The sequence below is a fragment of the Mauremys mutica genome, chromosome 3 (assembly GCF_020497125.1).
Source record: "Mauremys mutica isolate MM-2020 ecotype Southern chromosome 3, ASM2049712v1, whole genome shotgun sequence".
Classification (NCBI taxonomy): domain Eukaryota; kingdom Metazoa; phylum Chordata; order Testudines; family Geoemydidae; genus Mauremys; species Mauremys mutica.
In genome coordinates, this window is record NC_059074.1 from 116,903,214 (window position 1) to 116,922,051 (window position 18,838).

General features: G+C 38.8%; 1 protein-coding gene across 4 annotated transcripts in view; it reads left to right on the forward strand.

The window, feature by feature from the left end:
- SCAF8 (SR-related CTD associated factor 8) overlaps positions 1-18,838 on the forward strand; it is a 152,314-nt gene that overhangs the window by 46,292 nt on the left and 87,184 nt on the right. For all 4 annotated transcript variants that reach the window (XM_045009407.1, XM_045009405.1, XM_045009404.1 and 1 more), the window contains exons 4-7: positions 5,172-5,333; positions 7,155-7,311; positions 10,932-11,062; positions 15,000-15,176. In XM_045009407.1, the coding sequence (XP_044865342.1) occupies positions 5,172-5,333; positions 7,155-7,311; positions 10,932-11,062; positions 15,000-15,176 (627 nt within the window). The remainder of the gene's footprint in view (positions 1-5,171; positions 5,334-7,154; positions 7,312-10,931; positions 11,063-14,999; positions 15,177-18,838) is intronic.

Genomic DNA, 18,838 nt, shown 5'->3' on the forward strand with positions numbered 1-18,838 from the left:
GCGGCAGATAAAGAATCAAAGAGACTGGACCTCCTGGGTAAGAAGGTTTTCTCCTCTGCAGACCTCAAATTTCGTATTGCTAATTACCAGGCCTTTTATTTTAACCATTTTAACATCTGTGCTAGGCTTGTGACATTTAAAGATAAGCTACCTATGGAAGACTGAGTCCAGTTCCAGTACTCTCTGGATGAGGGGAGTTTGGTAGCAAAGGTGGCTCTCCAGGCTGCGGTAGATACCGCAGATACAGCATCCAGATCTTTAGCCACAGGACTGGACATGCGAAGGGGCTTGTGGCTTCAATCATTGGGCTTCCCTAGAGAGGTCCAAAATACTATCCAAGACCTTCCCTTCAACGAGTCCAACCTTTTTAATGAAAAGACAGATGAGTCTCTTTATTCTCTAAAGGACTTGAGATACACCCTGCAATGCCTGGGAATTTACACTCCAGTCCCATTCCCATTTATGCATCCTAAGACTAAACCTGCCAAGTTTTTTTTTAACTGTTCTTCATAGATCGGGTTTTCTAAACCTTTAATCGTTTTTGTTGCTCTTCTCTGGACATATCCATGTATTTCCTAAAGTGTGGTGCCAAATTTGGACACAGTACTCCAGCTGATGCCTCACTTGTAAAGAGTAGAGCAGGACAGTTACCTCCTGACTCTTTGTACTTGTCTACACTTAAAACGCTGCAGCGGCACTGCTTCAGTGAAGATATTACCTGTGCTGATGGGAGGGCTTTTTCTGTCAGTGTAGTAATCTGCCTCCCCAAAAGGCAGTAGCTAGGTCAATAGGAGAATTCTTCTATCAACTTAGTGCTTTCTACACCAGGGGTTAGGTCAGTTTAATTGCATTATTCAGAGGTGTGGATTTTTCAGACCCCCTGAGCAAGGTAGTTATACCGATCTATTTTCCTAGTGTAGGCGAGCCCTTGTTTACAACACTCCTGTGAATACATCTCAGAATGATATCCTCCTTTTTTGCAACTGTATCACATTACTGACTCATTCAATTTGTCATCCTCTATAACCCTCCAGATCCTTTTTAGCACTGCTGGCACTTAGCTATTTATCCCCCATTCTGTAGTAGTGCATTTAATTTTTATTTCCTAAGTGTAGTCCTTTGTGCTTGTCTTTACTGAATTTCATCTTGCTGATTTCAGACCAATTCTCTTAGTTTATGAAGGCCATTGTGAATTCTAATCCTGTCCCCCAAAGTGCTTGCAACTCCTCCCAGTTTGCTGTCATCCATAGGCTTTATAAGCTTGCGCTCCACTCCATTATCCAAGTCATTAATGAAAATATTGAATAGTACCGGCCCCAGGAGTGACCCCGGCAGGATTCCACTACATATATCCTCCCAATTTGATAGCAAACCATTAATAATTAATATTTCAGTTCAGTTGTGCACCCATCTTATAGTAATTTCATCTCGATCATGTTTTCCTACTTTGCTTATGAGAATGTTATGTGGGACTGTGTCAAAAGCATCACTAAAATCAAGATATATCACTTCTCCTGCTTCCTCCCCTATCCACTAGGCTAGTAGCCCTGTCAAAGAAGGAAATTAGGTTGGTTTGGCATGATTTGTTCTTGACAAATACATGCTGGTTATTCATTGTAACCCTGTTTTATCCTCCAGGTGTTTACAAATTAATTATTTAATAATTTGTTCCAGTATCTTTTCAGGTGTTGAAGTTAGGCTGATTGGTTTTATAATTCCCTGGGTCCTCTCTGTTCCTCTTTTAAAAGACAGGTACTGTGATTGCCCTTTTTCCAATGTTCTGGGACCTCACCAGCGCTTCTTGAGTTCTCAAAGATAATTGCTCACAGTTCTGAGGTGACTTCAACTAGTCCCTTAAGTACCCTCGGATGAATTTCACTCGCTTAAATACATCTAACTTACCAAAATATTCTTTAACTTGTTCCTTCCATGTTTTGGCTTGTGGTCCTTACCCCTTGTTAATTAATTGTGTTGAGTATCTGGTCACTATTAATCTTTTTTAGTGAAGATTGAAGGAAAATAGGCATTAAACGTCTCCGCTTTCTTGATGTCATCAATTTAGTGCTCTTTCCCCACTAACTATACCTAGACTTTCCTTGTTCTTTCTCATGCTCCTAACATACTTATAGAACCTGTTCTTATTGCCTTTTATGTCCTTTGCTAGATGTATCTCATTTTGTGCCTTAGCCTTTCGGATTTTGTCCCTACATGCTTGTGCATGCTGTTCTTTTGTACTCCTCCTTAGCAATTCGTCCATGTTTCTATTTTTCGTAGGATTCCATTTTGTTTTTCAGGTCACTAAGAGCTCATGATGAAGCCATGTTGACTTATTACTCTTTCTGTCTTTCCGTCGCATTGCGATAGTTTGCAGTAGTGCCTTTAATATTGTCTCCTTGAGAAACTGCCAGCTCTCCTGAACTCCTTTACCCCTTAGATAATTAGTGCAAATGAGAAACCAGGTAAGAGCGAATGCTGAAGGATTTAGAGTTGAGACTGGGCAGCATATTAGACACATGAGTTTACAATGTGCTATAAATATGTTTATGGACTGCATGAACCAGGAAGGTAACAGTAGCTATACATACAGCTTCTGTGCAGACACTCCTGAAATACTGCTCATGGGCATAATGTTGCTGATGATATTACTGAGTAGAGGGATTCCAGAGAAGAACAACGAAAGTGATAGGAGGCTGCAGGGGTTGAGATTTAAGGAAAGATTAGAAAATCTAAATACGTAGAGCTGGTTTAAGCAATGACTGAAAAAAACCCCAAAGATCTTGGTATTCAAGATAAGTATTCAAGGGTGTAAACACCAAGGAAAGGAAGGAATTTTATGATGTTATATACTGGGTTATAAATGGGATAAAATGAATGGAAAAATTAAGGTAAATATCCAGAAAAAAATCTCGATAATGAGTACTGTTAGGTTGTGGACAACTTTACCTGGGGAAATGGTGGGATCAGCAATAACTTGGGACTTTTAAAACTGGACTGTCCAAATTGCTAGGAAATGTATTATAGAGATACAGACTAGAAGATGTTTTCTGTCTCTCATTTCTGTGACTCTAATGATAGGAAAGTTGCACTATTGTGTTTAAGATTCTGATTGCAACCAATACAAGATATATTTGAGAATATTTTATGAACTGTCTTAGGTTTCATTTATTTCTTAGGTCTGGTCTGCACACATAGTTGCACAAGTTTAAAGTTGTGTGTTTAAACTGATTTAGCTAAAGAAGCATAAATACCTGTGAGACTCCCTTAAATCAAGTTTAAAAACCTGGTTCATATTGTTTTAGGTTGTATCAGTAAATGTACAGATGCAAGATGCACTGATATAAGAGTGGCTGCACAAAGGTTTGCACCAGTTTAACTAAATATGTCTTTAAACTGATTTTAGTTACAGTGGTTCAGCTTTGTGCATTCACAAGACCTTGGGAGTAATTTCTCTTGTGTAAAATTTTCTTTGTAACTAGGATTGTATTTTGTGCGTCAGTGATTTTATAGGTACTATACCATTTGTATATAATATACCATATATACTCGTTCATTAGCCCCTTCATTTAGAAGCCGACCAAACCCCCCCCCCCCCCCCAAAATAGGTAAAAATAGCAAAAACTGTATGAATGACCCTTTCATAAGCCAACCCTCTATTTCAGGGTTGCGAAACTTTGGCTCCCGGCCCGTCAGGGTAAGCCGCTGGCGGGTCGGGACATTTCATTTACTTGGAGCGTCGTCAGGTATGGAGCCCCTCAGCTCCCTGTGGCCGCGGTTCAGTGGGAAGTGGTGCCACTTGCCGCAGCTCCCATTGGCTGGGAACGGTGAACCATGGCCTCACGGAGCTTAGGGGCTGCATGCCTACAGACACTCCAGGTAAACAAAACAACAATGTATTAGATATTCAATTCAGTGATTCCATAGAGCAGGGGTCAGCAACCTTTCAGAAGTGGTGTGCCAAGTCTTCATATATTCGCAGTAATTTAAGGTTTCGCATGCCAGTCATACATTTTACCTTTACAGGGACCATCGAATGGAACCCCAGACCGGCAGCAGGCTGAGCGGACTGGTGGCTGGGACCTCAAGCTGGCAGCGAGCTGAGCCACTCAGCTCGCTGCCGGTCTGCGGTTCCATCTGCCGGCCCCAGCGAGCAGGATTCTCGGCTGTCGGCACCGCTCAGCCTGCTGCTGGCCCAGGGTTCCATCCACCCAAGCCGGCAGCGGGCTGAGCGGGGCCGGTGACGGGGACACCAGGCTGGCAGCAGCGTGCCACAGTAAATCAGCTCGCATGCCGCCTTTGGCCAACCCCTGTCATAGAGTTTAAAATCATCAAATTTTGGTGTAGTCCCATTTATAAGCTGACCCCTGCTCTTTGATGCGTCGTTTTTTTTTACCAAAAATATTCGGCTTATGAACAGGTATATACGGTAAGTTTCAAATTTTCCCAAAGTTTTAAAATAGATACAATTGGTGTCTTCTCAAGTAAACAAACGTATGAGTGTTAGGGACAGAAATAGTTAATGATTTTCTATTTCAGATGAAGATTTGTCATATTGCTTACAGAGACTTAAAATGAGCCAGAGTTTTGAGCGAGTGTTAAGAAAGAAAAAAATATATAGAAACTTGCTAACACCAAGCCCCAACTCCCTTTGTTGACATTCTTTCTGCCTGGTCACTAGTGCAATGCTTTTTATCTGACCAAGGTACAGTAGCATTACATTTCAAAACTATACGCTCTTCCTTGTTTTAGCTTAAAATTGCCAGACTGATTATAAGTCCAGTTTTTTTGAATGATGTGAAATTTGATATTCAACATGATGTATATAGGTACTATGAGCTGAAAATTTGAATGAGGCTGTAATAATTGAGATGGCTTCAGATTTATCATGTGTGTATACAATGCAAACTCAGATAAAATGTATTTTTAAAAAATAGTATATATATTTAAAGTCTTATTGTTATGATATTGATATCCATAGAACTTTGACTAATTAAAAATTATTGTGCACCATCACAAGCATTTACTTGTATTGGTAAGTCAATTTATAAAATGTAAGGAGTGGAAAAATCTAGTCATTTGAGATTTTGTTGATATTTTCTGTCCTTGGGCTCTTAACTGTATGATTTTGTTCTTTTTCAATTATACATTATTTTAAAACGATCTTCTTTGTATAGTGCAAACCGGAATACAAGGTGCCTGGTCTCTATGTCATTGACTCTATTGTGCGACAGTCCCGGCATCAGTTTGGGCAAGAGAAGGATGTGTTTGCTCCTAGATTCAGCAATAATATCATCAGCACTTTCCAGAATTTATACCGTTGTCCTGGGGATGACAAGGTATGTCTTGTTTCTTCTAAAACAATTATTAGAATTTCATCTTTTTTCAAAGAAAATTAAAAAGGTTTGATGACATTAGTGTTTTATTGTAGCAGACCTAATTGTAATCCTTATAATTTCTTCTTAAGGCAAGTAAAAAAAATATCTGAAAGCATATCTGGTCTGAGGGAGAACGGTATCCAATTAGATTCAGGGGCACCTCTACCTAGGGTGCTTGTGAAGAGAGACAGTTGGTTGAAATGAGGTATCCATATGAGAAGAGAGGGCAAGATCTATGTAGAAGTGTACTGCAAAGGAATGTCCCCTCACCTATTGTGAGGAATTGGATGAGAAGTTTCTACAAGGTGTATGAGAAGAGGTGATTGGATATGTATTCTCAGGGTGGGCCAACACATTTTGGTTCAGAATTGGAAGAGAGAACACTTTCCAAATTTATCATATCCATATTTAAAAACATTGTATTGGTAAAATTAGTATAGTCTTGAAATGCATAGAATTGTGAATTATATGAAATACCTTGGAAAGAAAGTACCATTTTTATTTGTGGCGGAATCCTTATGCCTATTTTATGTTTGGCAGAGCTGAGCAGGAGATGGTAAAGTTGTTTTAAGCTACCTTTCCAGTCCTTTTGATTGTTAGGGCAGTGAGGGACTGAACAGTTCTAACTTTCACTGTATGGAACTGTTCTTTTGGGGCCGTTCCAGCGATCCAGGGTCACTGCCAGAACGTCCCAACGCAGGCGGGAGGTAGGAAAAACTAACAGGAGGCATTGCCAGCTCTACCCCCAGCCAAGGAGTCTTCCACATTTGTGTAGGTGTTGATTAAAAATGTGTATGCTCAATAGAACGTTGACAAATCAAAAGCAGTTTTCCTGGGAACACACAAAAGCATTCAATGAAGGCTATTTCTGTACCAGATTTCTATCTCTGTGCTAGAGTTGTGCATGAGAAGGCTGTGAGAACATGGTTTTATAACATGGAAAATTATTCTTTTCCCCTCTTCCCTCACTCCCAACTCCAAGTCACATTGTTTTTTAAAAGTTGCTAAATGTAGTTTTGTTCAAACTTTCAAAAAAATCACCTTTGGGCAGAGTTAAAACACAGAACATTTCAGCATATAATGGAAGGTTTTGGAGGGCTAAGAGCAACTCAAAACAGATTTAGGATAAAAGCACCTTTTGTAAGCTTAAGTTGATTTAAAATGAGCTAGTTAAATTGACATCACAAGTCTCTGTATGAATTTGCCGAGACTATGGTTTCATCGTTTCTTGCAGCGTGCTAAAGGAAACTGACATCTAAGTCCAAAGTTCATGTATATTACTGCAGTACTGTATAATTTATTGTAATTTGGTGTGAAAGGTCTTCCAGATTAATACTACTTCATCAACAAAATTACATTTTAAAAATAGCCTCTACCATGACTTACACACACAGTTTTGGGCTCCTTCTTCTGTCTCAGCAGCAGTGGTAACTGTCATTATTCCGAGTTGTGCACATTTCAGTGGATACAAATGATGTTGGTGCTCAGAGGTAGATAAATTTGAGCCATGTTTAATATGTGCTTGTATTAAAATGCTAGGAGGGGAGGAAAGATTTCTAGTTTTTAAGTATCGATAACTCTTAAATTATTCCCTTAAGATAATTTTCTAGGATTATCCCCCAAGAATAAGAGTACAGAATTTGGAGAAGCCAAACTAATACTTTTCTAGTATGCTTCTAAATACACAAGCCTTTCTACCTTCATAAATTGACAGTATCAAACATGATAGTCGTTATATAATTTTCTAGCTTTAATCCTTTTGTTGTCCTATTTTTCCTTTAGAGTAAAATTGTTAGAGTGCTAAATTTGTGGCAGAAGAATAATGTATTCAAGAGTGAAATTATTCAGCCTCTCCTGGATATGGCAGCAGGAATTCCTCCTCCAGTTGTGACTCCAGTCTTGCCCAGTACAACAGCTGCTATGAGCAACAATACACCAGGTAAAGGAAAATGGGATATAAGTCTCTTAGTGAATTGGAAAGCTTGCTTCAACATTTGGAACAGAATTTTCTGTTCGGCTGTCATCATTTGTCAACTTGACATGCTTGAAATTGGACCAAAATTTTCACTAGCCTCCAGGCAAGTATTAAAACTAAATTGAATGGTTTGAAGGATGAAAGTTGATCTAATAATAACTAACCAGCATGTAGATCAGGGAAGTACCATAAATAGAAAGTGGCCATGCCAAATGCATTTACTTCCCAACCACACATTTTTTCTTTAATTGTAATATGCAGTTTGCATTGATTTAAATCAGAGCAATTTAAATTACAGATTTTAATCATGATTTAAATAATCAAGCAATAAATCTTGATTTAAATAATCAATTTCAATTTTGTTTTGCATTTGTACTTTTAAGTTATTTTCCTAAAGAAGAGTTGATTCTCATTAAAATGTTGAATTGCAATATAATATAATATAGACTTTACCCTAAAATTGGAACTTTTTTTTGCTAACCAGGAGGATACAGTGTATCTATACACATTTATTTAAACATTTTATACAGCTTAACTTACATTTACTCAGATTCTTAGTTTTTACATTTTTTTTTATTATATTAGAAAATGGTGAACAGTACATTTTCTTGTTTACTGGATGATTCATTTTTGTGATTTGTGTCAACTCTATTTGGATGGAATTTGGAATTAAAAATGCACAAAAACAGCATTGTAATGTAATTTCTTAAATAAAACCATCTTAAATGTGGTGGATACATAAGAAAAAAATTCATCAAAATATGTTTTGCATTTAAAACAATTGATTTATAAATCAAAAGAAGTATTATTTGTAGTTAGTGAGTTAAACTGATTGTTTCTGGTCACCATGTCCTTCAAGACTTTAGAACTAGCAGATCTCATCCTTTCATACCTAGTTTCTATTCATAGATTGGAAGAGAAAGGCAAGCTTTCCCCTTTTTTTCAGCTTCCATTCAGTTTCTTAACTTTCAATGAACTAGTCATTGAACTGAACTAGTTGAATAAACTGAAATGAAGAAAATATTCTCTCTTCACCTGCAAAAAAGGCTTCTGCTGTCAACATTTGGTTTAGCACTTCTACAAACTCTAGTTCCAGGTACTTAGCAAGTGAATTCCACTTCAGTATTTTACTTTCTTAAAAACTTTGGCAACAAACCTATACTGCTTAGTATTAATTTTGTAATTTGATTTAAATTATAATAGATTATTGTAAATATAGATTTTATCATAGGTTGTCATTTCACATTTAATTTTAAATAGGTTTATTGAAAAAAATTAAAATTTAAGAAATCCAATTTAAATAAAAAAAATCAATTTTTATTTTTTTCAACAAACTTGTTTTTTTTATCCACCCTGGTTTATCCAGTAAGAAATGGTTTTATAGTTTCAGATACAGATAATGGGTCAGTGAAAAATCATAGAGGGGGGGAAAAAGAAACTCGTTAAGTATTGGTGCCATAAATGTGTGAGAATCTCTTATTGAGGATCATTGTCTTGCATTTACTTCAAGCAAAATTTGTATTTCTATTTGCTGAACATATGATCATACTTAACTGATAATCTAAGGAATTGCCCTGACATTGCCTATAATCAGGGAGTTTGATTTCTTCTGTTTGTGTAGACTTAATCAGACTAATGTACACGAAATAATTTAAATGTGTACTATTTATGTAGAAAATCCAAAATATAGATAAACTTGTTTATACCCATTAATTTGTGTGTGTGTGTATTTGTGTATATAGTTTATGTGAACTAGGTAAGCACTTTGCATGAGCTTCATGTCTTGTGTGTGCATTTTTTTTATATTTGTATTCTTTTTACTGCATTAAACTGCTGGTATCATCACTTATTACCATACCAACACTTTATGAAATCTGATGTGGATTATTTTTTAAAACATTATTGCAGTAGTTTGGATTTGGCATTGTTCAGTACTTGCCTTCACTTCTGAGTTACAGGAAGGAGGGGGTGTTGCTCTGACATCTGGAGCAGAATTCATCAGAACTACAGCATGGAACCAATCAGCAAAATCCCAGCTTGGGAACTCTACCTTTTGACTCAGAAATATTTGTCCCCAAAGAAATTTGGATAGGAGAAAGACAAAACAGAGGAGACTCTCACCCCTGGAATCTGACAGCTGTGGGTGGAAATTATGAGTAAAGTAGGCAGGTCCAGCCCGGGGATGAGCAGGGAGAGTGCAGCAGGGTTGCAGGTTACTGGATGTCTTTATTATAGTTACCTGTGGAGCAAATGTATCTCTTCCCTGAAGTTTTATCTTGCAGCAGGCCAGGAGCTGCTTCCTTCTCTAGGGCCTACATCTCTCCAAAGCTAGAGTTGTTCACCTGTTTCCTCTTCTAGCAGTTGCTCTATTTGTATTAATATTTTAAATATTTTAAAATTTATCATCTGTACTGTAGTCTACAGTGAAGACTACTGAGTCTTTTGCGTAGCTGAATATTTGCCCAAGTGTGAAAGCTACCTCTTCCGTGATGTCTGCAGATCACTATCTTATGATATTGGTTTGGCCAATAGTGATATGTGTTTTCTGCTTTTCTGTTTAACTCTTTTATTTTATTGCTGCCTTATCCCCTCCACCTACCCTCACCCCATTTGTCTGTTTTTGTTCACTTGCTGTGTCTTGTCTGAAATGTTGATTGTGAGCTCTCTTTCTTAAGTTGGGATTTTCTATTTTGTTACGTGTCTGCTCAGCACCTAGCAAAATGGGACTCTTGATCTTTGATAACACAAGAGCATTTCTATAGAAAAAAGATTTTTAACAACAGTTTTATAATTTATCTTTAAAGTGAGTTAGTTCAAGGCAATTTGTAACATCAAAATTGACTGTGTGCCTCATCTTTCCTGATTACATCCATCTTGTAATGCTGCTAAGTTTAAAATAGTATTAAGGATTGTTCATTGGTCCAATAGTATTTTGGAACATGGTAGTGACTATTGAACATTTTCACCTGTATTTTCAAACATGGCCATCTCTGTAGTTACCAGAAGTCATTACCATCTGATGACTAAAAATGAATGTTCAGCTCTCCCTCAGTTCCCCTAAAACACAAGAGAAGTTCTCCATAATAGAGGAGACTCCCTCCAAATTTCAGATCACAATGAACACTACCACATTTTGCCTTCAGTGGCATTCTTGTTGGCAGTCTCAGCAGACAGGCCAACAGTAGAATGTGTCATGAGACTCACTCACAGGTATTTCCACCAATTTAGGCACATTGGTGGGGAAGTTTGCATTACTCCTGCCATGCTGTGCTGTTCTGTGTATAAAGGAATTGATGGTTTCCATGGATGTCAATGTGGCACTTATCCAGAACATTATATTTAATACAAAAACTTTTTTTTTTAATTACAAACCCATCTTTCATTTCAGACATTTAAAAATCACTACGTAGAAATGTAACCTCTGTGGCTTCTTACAGTTCAAAAATTGTTTTATGCAATTGGTCCATAATGTAAAATAAACTGCCATATTCAGTGCGACTCTGAATTGCAGTTTAAATATTAATGCTGTACTTTATGTATATAAAAAATGGTATGTTAACAACACCTTGCTTTCCCTCTTTCAGGAACTCCTGTGACCCCTGTTACTCCAGCCAATGTGGTACAAAGTTTACCTGATCCTTGGGTGTCTCAAATTGCTAATACAGATACACTTGCTGCTGTTGCACAAATCTTACAGAGTCCCCAAGGCCAACAGGTAAATACTTTTTGTAGGTAATTAGACTTTTGTACTGTATGTAGTCTACAGTGTTTGTGTATGACATATACACATGAGAGTATTTATCAGTGTTGTTAATCTGTTTTTAAAAATTTGTCCTCAGTATAACCAGTTCGTAGAGATCATTCTCCAGAGATAAGTTTGAAGCAACATTTAACAATTATTTTATCCTTTTTGAAATTCTCTTGGTTCACTGAATGTATCCAAGAAGGTGACATCAGATACCAGAAAAAGATTCATTGCAGCCCATACAGTGCATGGTATTTACGGTGTTACAGAGGGAGCCTTCTAGGATATCTTCAGTGAATCAGGAAGTAACAAAATATTTTTAATTTGGAGGGTGAGGAATGCCTTAAATGATAGTTAAAACTTATTTCTATGCTGAATACATCCTGTAAGTTAAAACATGTCTCTTTATGTAGTGGAGGATACTCAACATAGAAGTCTGATTACCTCAATTCTAATTTTTCTTTTGCAGTTCACCTTTAAATATTCCGTTTACTTTCATTCTCAGGATATTCAGGAAGTTATCAGTATCCTTAATATGACTCTTGGAATACATTTTCAAAAGTGACTGAATTTGGGTACCTCAGTGTATGAATTCCCAGCTTGATACATCTTAGATACCTGATGCTGAGAATCTGTTCTCTGAAAATCAGGCCATGTCAACATTCCATAAGTTGGACACTGAAAATCAGTAGCCCTTTTGAAAATGTAGGCCCTCATCTTCAGGTAATAATGGCATACACTGCTACTCTGGCAGTCCCTACTATCCCAATTTGAGTGGGCTGCAGTGGTGGCCCTGTATGTAGGAGATGTTCAGTGGCTGCTGTGTTGAGGCACTAAAAATATCCCACCCAAATTAGTGAGTAGGGACTGCCACAGTATCAAGCACCAGTCCTGATGCTGCCATCTCAAGGGCTAAAAGTGCAACCGTTTTGCTGTGTTCAGATAAGCCATGCCATCTCTAACTGGCCAGAAGTCTGAGGCAGGAAGATTTTTTGTCTGGTCATGACTCAGGGAAATTGACAATGGGAACTTGAGTGAGAGGGTACCGGAGTAAGGTGGAGAGCCTGTCAAGAGAGGTGGGGCAAAAAGGTAACATGGAATAGGGGAAAGTAGGATTTGATAGGGGTGGTGTCCTAGAGAAGGAGAGAGATAAAGTGAGAATGGGGAGATGTGAAGTAGGAATTGTATGAAAGCTCAAAGATTGCTGGCTGGAGGATATTTTAAAAAAAAAAAAAAAAAAGGGAAGAAGAAACAACAAAGGAGAAAAACTAAAGACTGTGCAGACCAGAAGGGAGTTAGTTTTTAAAAGATGGCAGAAGGTACAGAAATGGCTTGTGGATCAAAAGATAAGAGAAGGGAAAGATGGGACGCAGTAGGAGTATGGCAACATATATTGAAGATAACATTAATATATAGAGGAAGGGAAAATGAGGTCTTTGGTAGTTAGATGATTCCCTCCTTCACATTTTAGGACTATATTTTGTGGGTGAGAGAGGAGAATGTGTGACTCCGTTTATGGTGGCACATATGGGTAAGATGAGAGTGTAGAAATAGTAAAGGAGAGAGAGATGGTACCCAGCAGGAGTATAGAAACAGGCAGGATGGTGACCAATCATCCAAGATTTTCCCATTCTAGGGCTTCCTCCTCAGCTTCTTCAGTTTGATTCCTGCCTCACTCAGAGCAACACACAAGAAGTTGACGTCAAATGGTGTCTAGACATGTGCATAGTCTCTTAAGCACACACATGCAGAAAAGAGAACACGTCAGCTGTATCCCTTGCAGTCGGTTCTTTCCCCTGAGTGCCTTAAGAAATTTTCTGCTCTGACTGAACAAAGCCTCCACCCTGTTAGTGGAATAAAGCAGTGGCAGAAGTGCTTTGTGGCCTATGACAGACAAAATCAGCTGCCCAATTTCACTAAAAAGGGAGACAAACTCGCTCTCAGCGGCAGAGGCTCTCTACAAAGCATTAGTAGAGCAAGGCATCAGTTCATGAATTTTTGTGAGGTTATACAGACTTCCCAGTGGCACTTAGTAACAAAGGATCACCATCTTCAGGAAGGATGGCTCCAGGGAAAAAGAATCTGACTATCCCGCTCATCAGCTTGAACCTTTAGCGAGCTGGAGGTTGAACCCTAAGGAAAACTGAGGCTTACAAACTAAGTTCACTAGGAGTAAGATATTTGACAAAAACCTTTTATATGAAGTTTAAGATAGTTGGGATTCCAGTTCATCCAGCTGGGAAAAAACCCTCTTTCCTGCATTATGTAGGAAAAAATTCCCACATCAGAATTAAGGTGAGAGAAATCGAAAAGGGGTACTCTGGCTTCCTGAGGTCAGTACGGGCTGGACCACTCAAACAGAGATGCCCAACCCCTTCAAGAGTGCCGAACAAGATCCAGAGACTTTAGGTTACTGGGGTCTTATCTCATGAAAGTATTGAAGCACCTACTCCTTCTAGTCTGAGGTTACCTTGAGGAGAGCCTCTTTCCATACGAGTGAGCTTCTTTCCCCTTTGCACTAGCAAGGTAGGTAGGTACTATCTGAGGGGAGCTTCTTCACTCGGTAGATTTGTAGTTCTTTGCCCTGAAGGCGCTTTTCAGGTAGTAATAATTTTATTTCGGAAGAGTCTTCATGTTTTCCTGTAGTCCTCCATATTTAGAATTCTGTAGTGGTACATCTATCATAGATTTTTTTCAAAAGTCACAGCTTCTTTTCACCTAAATACGACACTTCCCTTTAGAGTTTGTCCCAGTCTTAAACCAGGAACAGACATTTTTGACACACCTTGGATCTCAGGAAGGTCCTCATAGCGTACTTTGCCTAGAAACCTTCGAGAAACAGAACCCCATGTATCATTCTCTTTTACGGCTCAGGATATCTTGTTATGTTATGGCCAAATTATTCAAGTCCAGTTTCCAGGAGATTTATAAGACTGTAGAAGTTCCTTGTCCATTGAGATTTGTCCCCATCCCAGCAGAGTCATGGATATCTGGGCAGCAGAGGGAAGGCGTCAATAGAAAAAATTTGCAGATTTGCCTGTACTTCTTGTTTTTTAAACTGCTCAATATCTGCTTAATGTGCAGATGCCGCCCTTAGCTGCAGAGTGCTTGGACCACTCCGTTCAGGAGAGTTGATGGAGTCCTTTAGGGTTCTTGTTCCTCTTATTACCCATCTTGTGCCTTCAGGCTCCCTTTTCTGATTCAACCATGGGTCTCCTGTTCTCCCTTCCTAGAGTGTTTTCTCATAAAATACTGCTGTACAAACCCAGTATCTGTCCTGTCACAAGATGAGCCACAAAAAGGCAAATTATATTCCCATTTACTGGCTAATTTGCTTTTTGTGGCTTGGTTGAGACAGCGCAAACTCCTCCCACTGTTAGACTTGCCAAGCTCAAGCTTCAACATGAGACTTGCCTTGTAGGCAGTATAGATACCCAAGTGCAAAGCCTCGATGTAGACATGCTGCACCAGCATAAAATGGAGTTTGTACCAGTGTAACTTATTCTGCATCAGTGTAGCTACACTGTTACAACTTTTCCTAATCTAGATGGGCTCTTAAGAGGGTAGAGCAGGCTAACAGATTATTTTACAGATCAGAAGGAATCAAACTGGAGAAGCAGAAGAGGGAACCCTAGAAAGCAGAAAAATCCTGGATTGTGATTGGTCGTCATCTACCTGTCAGCGAATTAGGAGGTGGAACCTCATGTCTACAGTATCTTGTCTGAGCCGCAGAAAACAAATTAGCCAGTAAGTGGGAATATAATTTGCTGTAACCACCAACAGACTAAACTGAAATTATAGCCCTGAGATAGATACACTGTACTGGTGAGATCTTTATTCATGAGAAGGGTAAAAAGCTAGCTGAGTTATTTTTTTGTTAATGTAGTTATCGCTCTCTTTCTTCCAGCTTCAGCAGTTAATACAGACACTGCAAATACAACAACAGAAGCCACAGCCTTCACTACTTCAGGCACTGGATGCTGGCCTTGTCGTTCAGTTACAGGCTCTCACAGCACAACTTACAGCTGCAGCTGCTGCTGCCAACACACTTAATCCACTGGAACAGAATGTCTCTTTTAACAAGGTAGAAGTTGGAGGACCAAGTTTGAAGAAATGCACTTACTGTTTGTATTTAAAGTCTTCACATGGGTTGTGTCTCTATCTTTAGTGACTTCTTAAGAAGTGCATGACTGTGCTACAGAAAAGTTTTTTGCACATAGGTTTTTCCAAATACAAAAATTATTTTCTTTAGAGACAGTTATACAGATACACAAATGATGTATTTTATATAATTTAAGGGCAAAAGATATTTTTCAGAAGGCTAGAGTTAATTTCCATTAGTAAAGCAAAGTCATTGTTGTATTTCCTTCTATAATTGTGTAGAAGGAGGATCTGAATTAATGAGTTTGAAGATTATCTGCACAAGAAGGAAGGTTGGGCTTATATGTTTTTGCCTTCTCCCCTCACCCTTCTTTTATGGCATACAAAGAAAGTCTGAAAGGTTTTCTCAGGGGAAAAAATACTGTAGAAATTCAGGTCTTATGTACCCTAGTTTTCCAATAAGACTACAGATCACTGGAGAAGCAGTAGGTTTGTTACATCATAAATACCGAAGGAAATAACTATAATTGAACTTCAAAGTTTAACTATAATTGAACCACAAATATAATCAAGTTTACATTCTTAGCAGGAGGATCATATGAAAGCTAGCTCTGTGACACCTAAACTTTAGAGAGGGATTTTGTTTTTAAAGAGACAAACCTTATAAAAAAGACCCCAAAAGTGAGGAAATTAAAATCCTTAGACATACTATGGAGATTATGTAAGTATGCTGAATAGAGCACAGAAAGCATGCTTTTTTTTTTTTTTTTTAACGAGGGAAGCCAAGAAGAAAACAGAGTTGAATGGCAAGGTAGATGAGCGTACAGTAAACTATGGCAATGGTAAAAAGTAATGTTAGGAAGGTTTGGAGGAAATTTGAAGATGAAATAACCAAAGACATAAAAACAAGTTATTTCAGTATATAAAAAGCAGAAAGTCTGTGAGATAGTCTCTACTGGATTATTAGGGAGGATAAGGATGTAGAGAAGCTGAATAATCTTTTCATCAGTCTTCAACACAGAGGATGTTGGGAGCTACCTATCCCAGACCATCTCTTTTCAAATAATGAGCAGAAAGAATCCCCAGACAAGAGTGAAGCAGTGGTAATATCTTAAGCCTGTGGTAGTTTAAGTCTTTGAGTGTAGACAGCTATGACTAAACCAGACTTTGACATGGCTGACCTAAACCAGAGTTTTGCCTTAGCAAAGAGGTGTTAGGCTTTGTCAGCCATTGCTCAATTTCTCTTTCCTAGAGTGTCTATAGCATCTGTAAGGATAGAATGGTGGTAGGTGTAGTGTTGGGGCTTCACAGTTTAGTTTACATTGTAGAGATGGTGATACCTTAACTCCTAATTCCTGTTTTCTGAAGTGGGTTGTGTTACCGTAACTCTTCATTTTCTAGTTTTCAGAGGTTTGAGTCTAGCTGAAATACATTCGGGATAGGCATGAGACACCACAGGGCAACTTTAAATTTGTTTATCATTTAAACCTTTGAACAAATGACCAAAATGCTTGAGTATGAGTCATGCCGTAACTGCTTACTAGAATCTTGTCATCTTCCCTCTAATTAATGTTAATTTCCTTCACAATACTTTTAAAGTGAAATCAGTCTGACTTCAAATTCTTTGAGATAAGGACTACCTTTTAGTTCTGTGTTGGTAAAGTACCTAGCACATTGTCTGGTCCTTGACTGAGGTTCTTAGGAGCTACAATAATACAATTAGTAAATCCCAAATGGCTGAGATGAGTTTGAGAAGGATTAGCGCTGCAGGTGTGCACCAAAAAGTCATAAGAATGGGTGATTTTTGTAAACAGATTATTTGTGTATGGGGAGGGAGCTGTATCCCTGGAACTGCTTGCTCAAGTGGCCCAAATTTAGACCACCCTCCCTGCATCCCCATGAGATGCATCAAATTTCAAGACAAAACTGAATTCAGTACGTACATTTTAAAGCACCTAGAATAATGGTCTTTTAATAGTAAGTGATTTTCAACCTTAACTAAGATGAGGCACTGTGTCAGAAAGGTAGGTACTGGAACAAAATGATAAATTAAATAGGGCCAAATCACCAGCACCAGATAGTATTCATCCAAAAGTTGTTAACAGAATATTCACTCTCTTAGTTTCTGCAGCGGGTTGGAGGGTAACATATTGTTATATCTATCTTTAAAAAAAACCAAACCTAATAGTAATTATGGCAATTATAGACCCATGATCTTTAGTTTAACAAGAAAAATAAAAAATGAAGTGAAATATGAGATAGGATCAAACTACACAGCATCTGTGTAGTAAATTGTGCTTATAGAACTTTGAGTGTCAACAAAACGGTAATGAAGGAGAACCACGTGAAATATTTATCTGGACTTTCAGAAAACCTGCTGCTGCTGTGCTGAGTAACATCCCTATGGGTAGTCCACTTTAGGTGCGCATGCACCCATGCGCCTTTAATCAGAGAATTTTGGTGGTAGTGCCTGTTCATCCTGCACATGTGCCCTACATCCTTGTGCCCTGTACCAAACTGCATGGGTGAACCGCCCTCAGTTCCTTCTCAATCGTCTTCAGTCTGAGATGGAGTCTAGCATATGCATGTTTGCTCTGTAGTTGTTTACCTCTTTTATTAATGTTTAGCTGTATAGTTAGCTAGTAGAGTAGAATTTAGTGCCTTATATTTGGAACGTTTGTTCCTTTTTTCCTTTTCTGGGAGAAAATTTGTTTTTCTTTTCCCCTCTTTCAGGGTTTGAATAATGTTTTTCTTCTGTCAGAGATGCAGAGCTCCCTGAACTTTTAAAGGTGCCTCTTGTGTTGAAGAGCAGTCCGCGTTAGTACAGACATGCCTACTGCATTCGTTGTTTGGGAGACTCTCACATTCCATGCAAGTATAAAATCTGCTCATCCTTTGAAGGAAGAGCCTATAAAAACAGGGAAATGAAGTATAGACTTTTAATGATGGAGCAAGTCTTAAGACCAGCTTCAGACCCCTGCTCAGGGAAACCCCCTGTACAGGGACCTTCCATGTCTGTCAGTGCCCTGTCGTCATTGAGACCATGGTCACCAGAAGCTTTGAAGGGGGAAGATGACACTGAAACCCAGGTCTCCAACATTCTTCATGATTGAGATACCGATAACTGTGCCACTGGTACTGAGAGCTTCCCACTCTTAAGTATATGGAAGGCGATAAGAGGAGCGAAACATCTGAGTATTCTTTTTTAAAGAAGATACGGTCACCGAAGACATCAGTCCCTCAGAGGAGAGCTAGTGCGGCTGTGGGTACTTCGGGTATTGTGGAGCACACGAAGACTTCATCTGAGCCCCATACCTCCGCAGTAAAGAGCTCCGTACTGAAGATGACTATCTCCTAGAGATCAGCTTCAGTGCAGCCCTTGACACCCTCAGTACCAGCCTCAGTGCCTGTCATGGCCTCTGCAATGTCATCGGCACTGATACTGAGTTCTCTTGTATTTCCAGTAGCGCAGGAATTCTGGTACCCAAGGAAGCTTGTGGTACCGAATGAACGTGAGTCTCCACGGACACCTCTCAGTACCAAGGTCTGCTGGGCCACCAACTGCTCATGTTTATGGGAGACCTGCCTCTTCTCCTTCTTCAACTCTCCACTGGGTTGGGGGAAAAGGGGGGTTGTCACATCCTT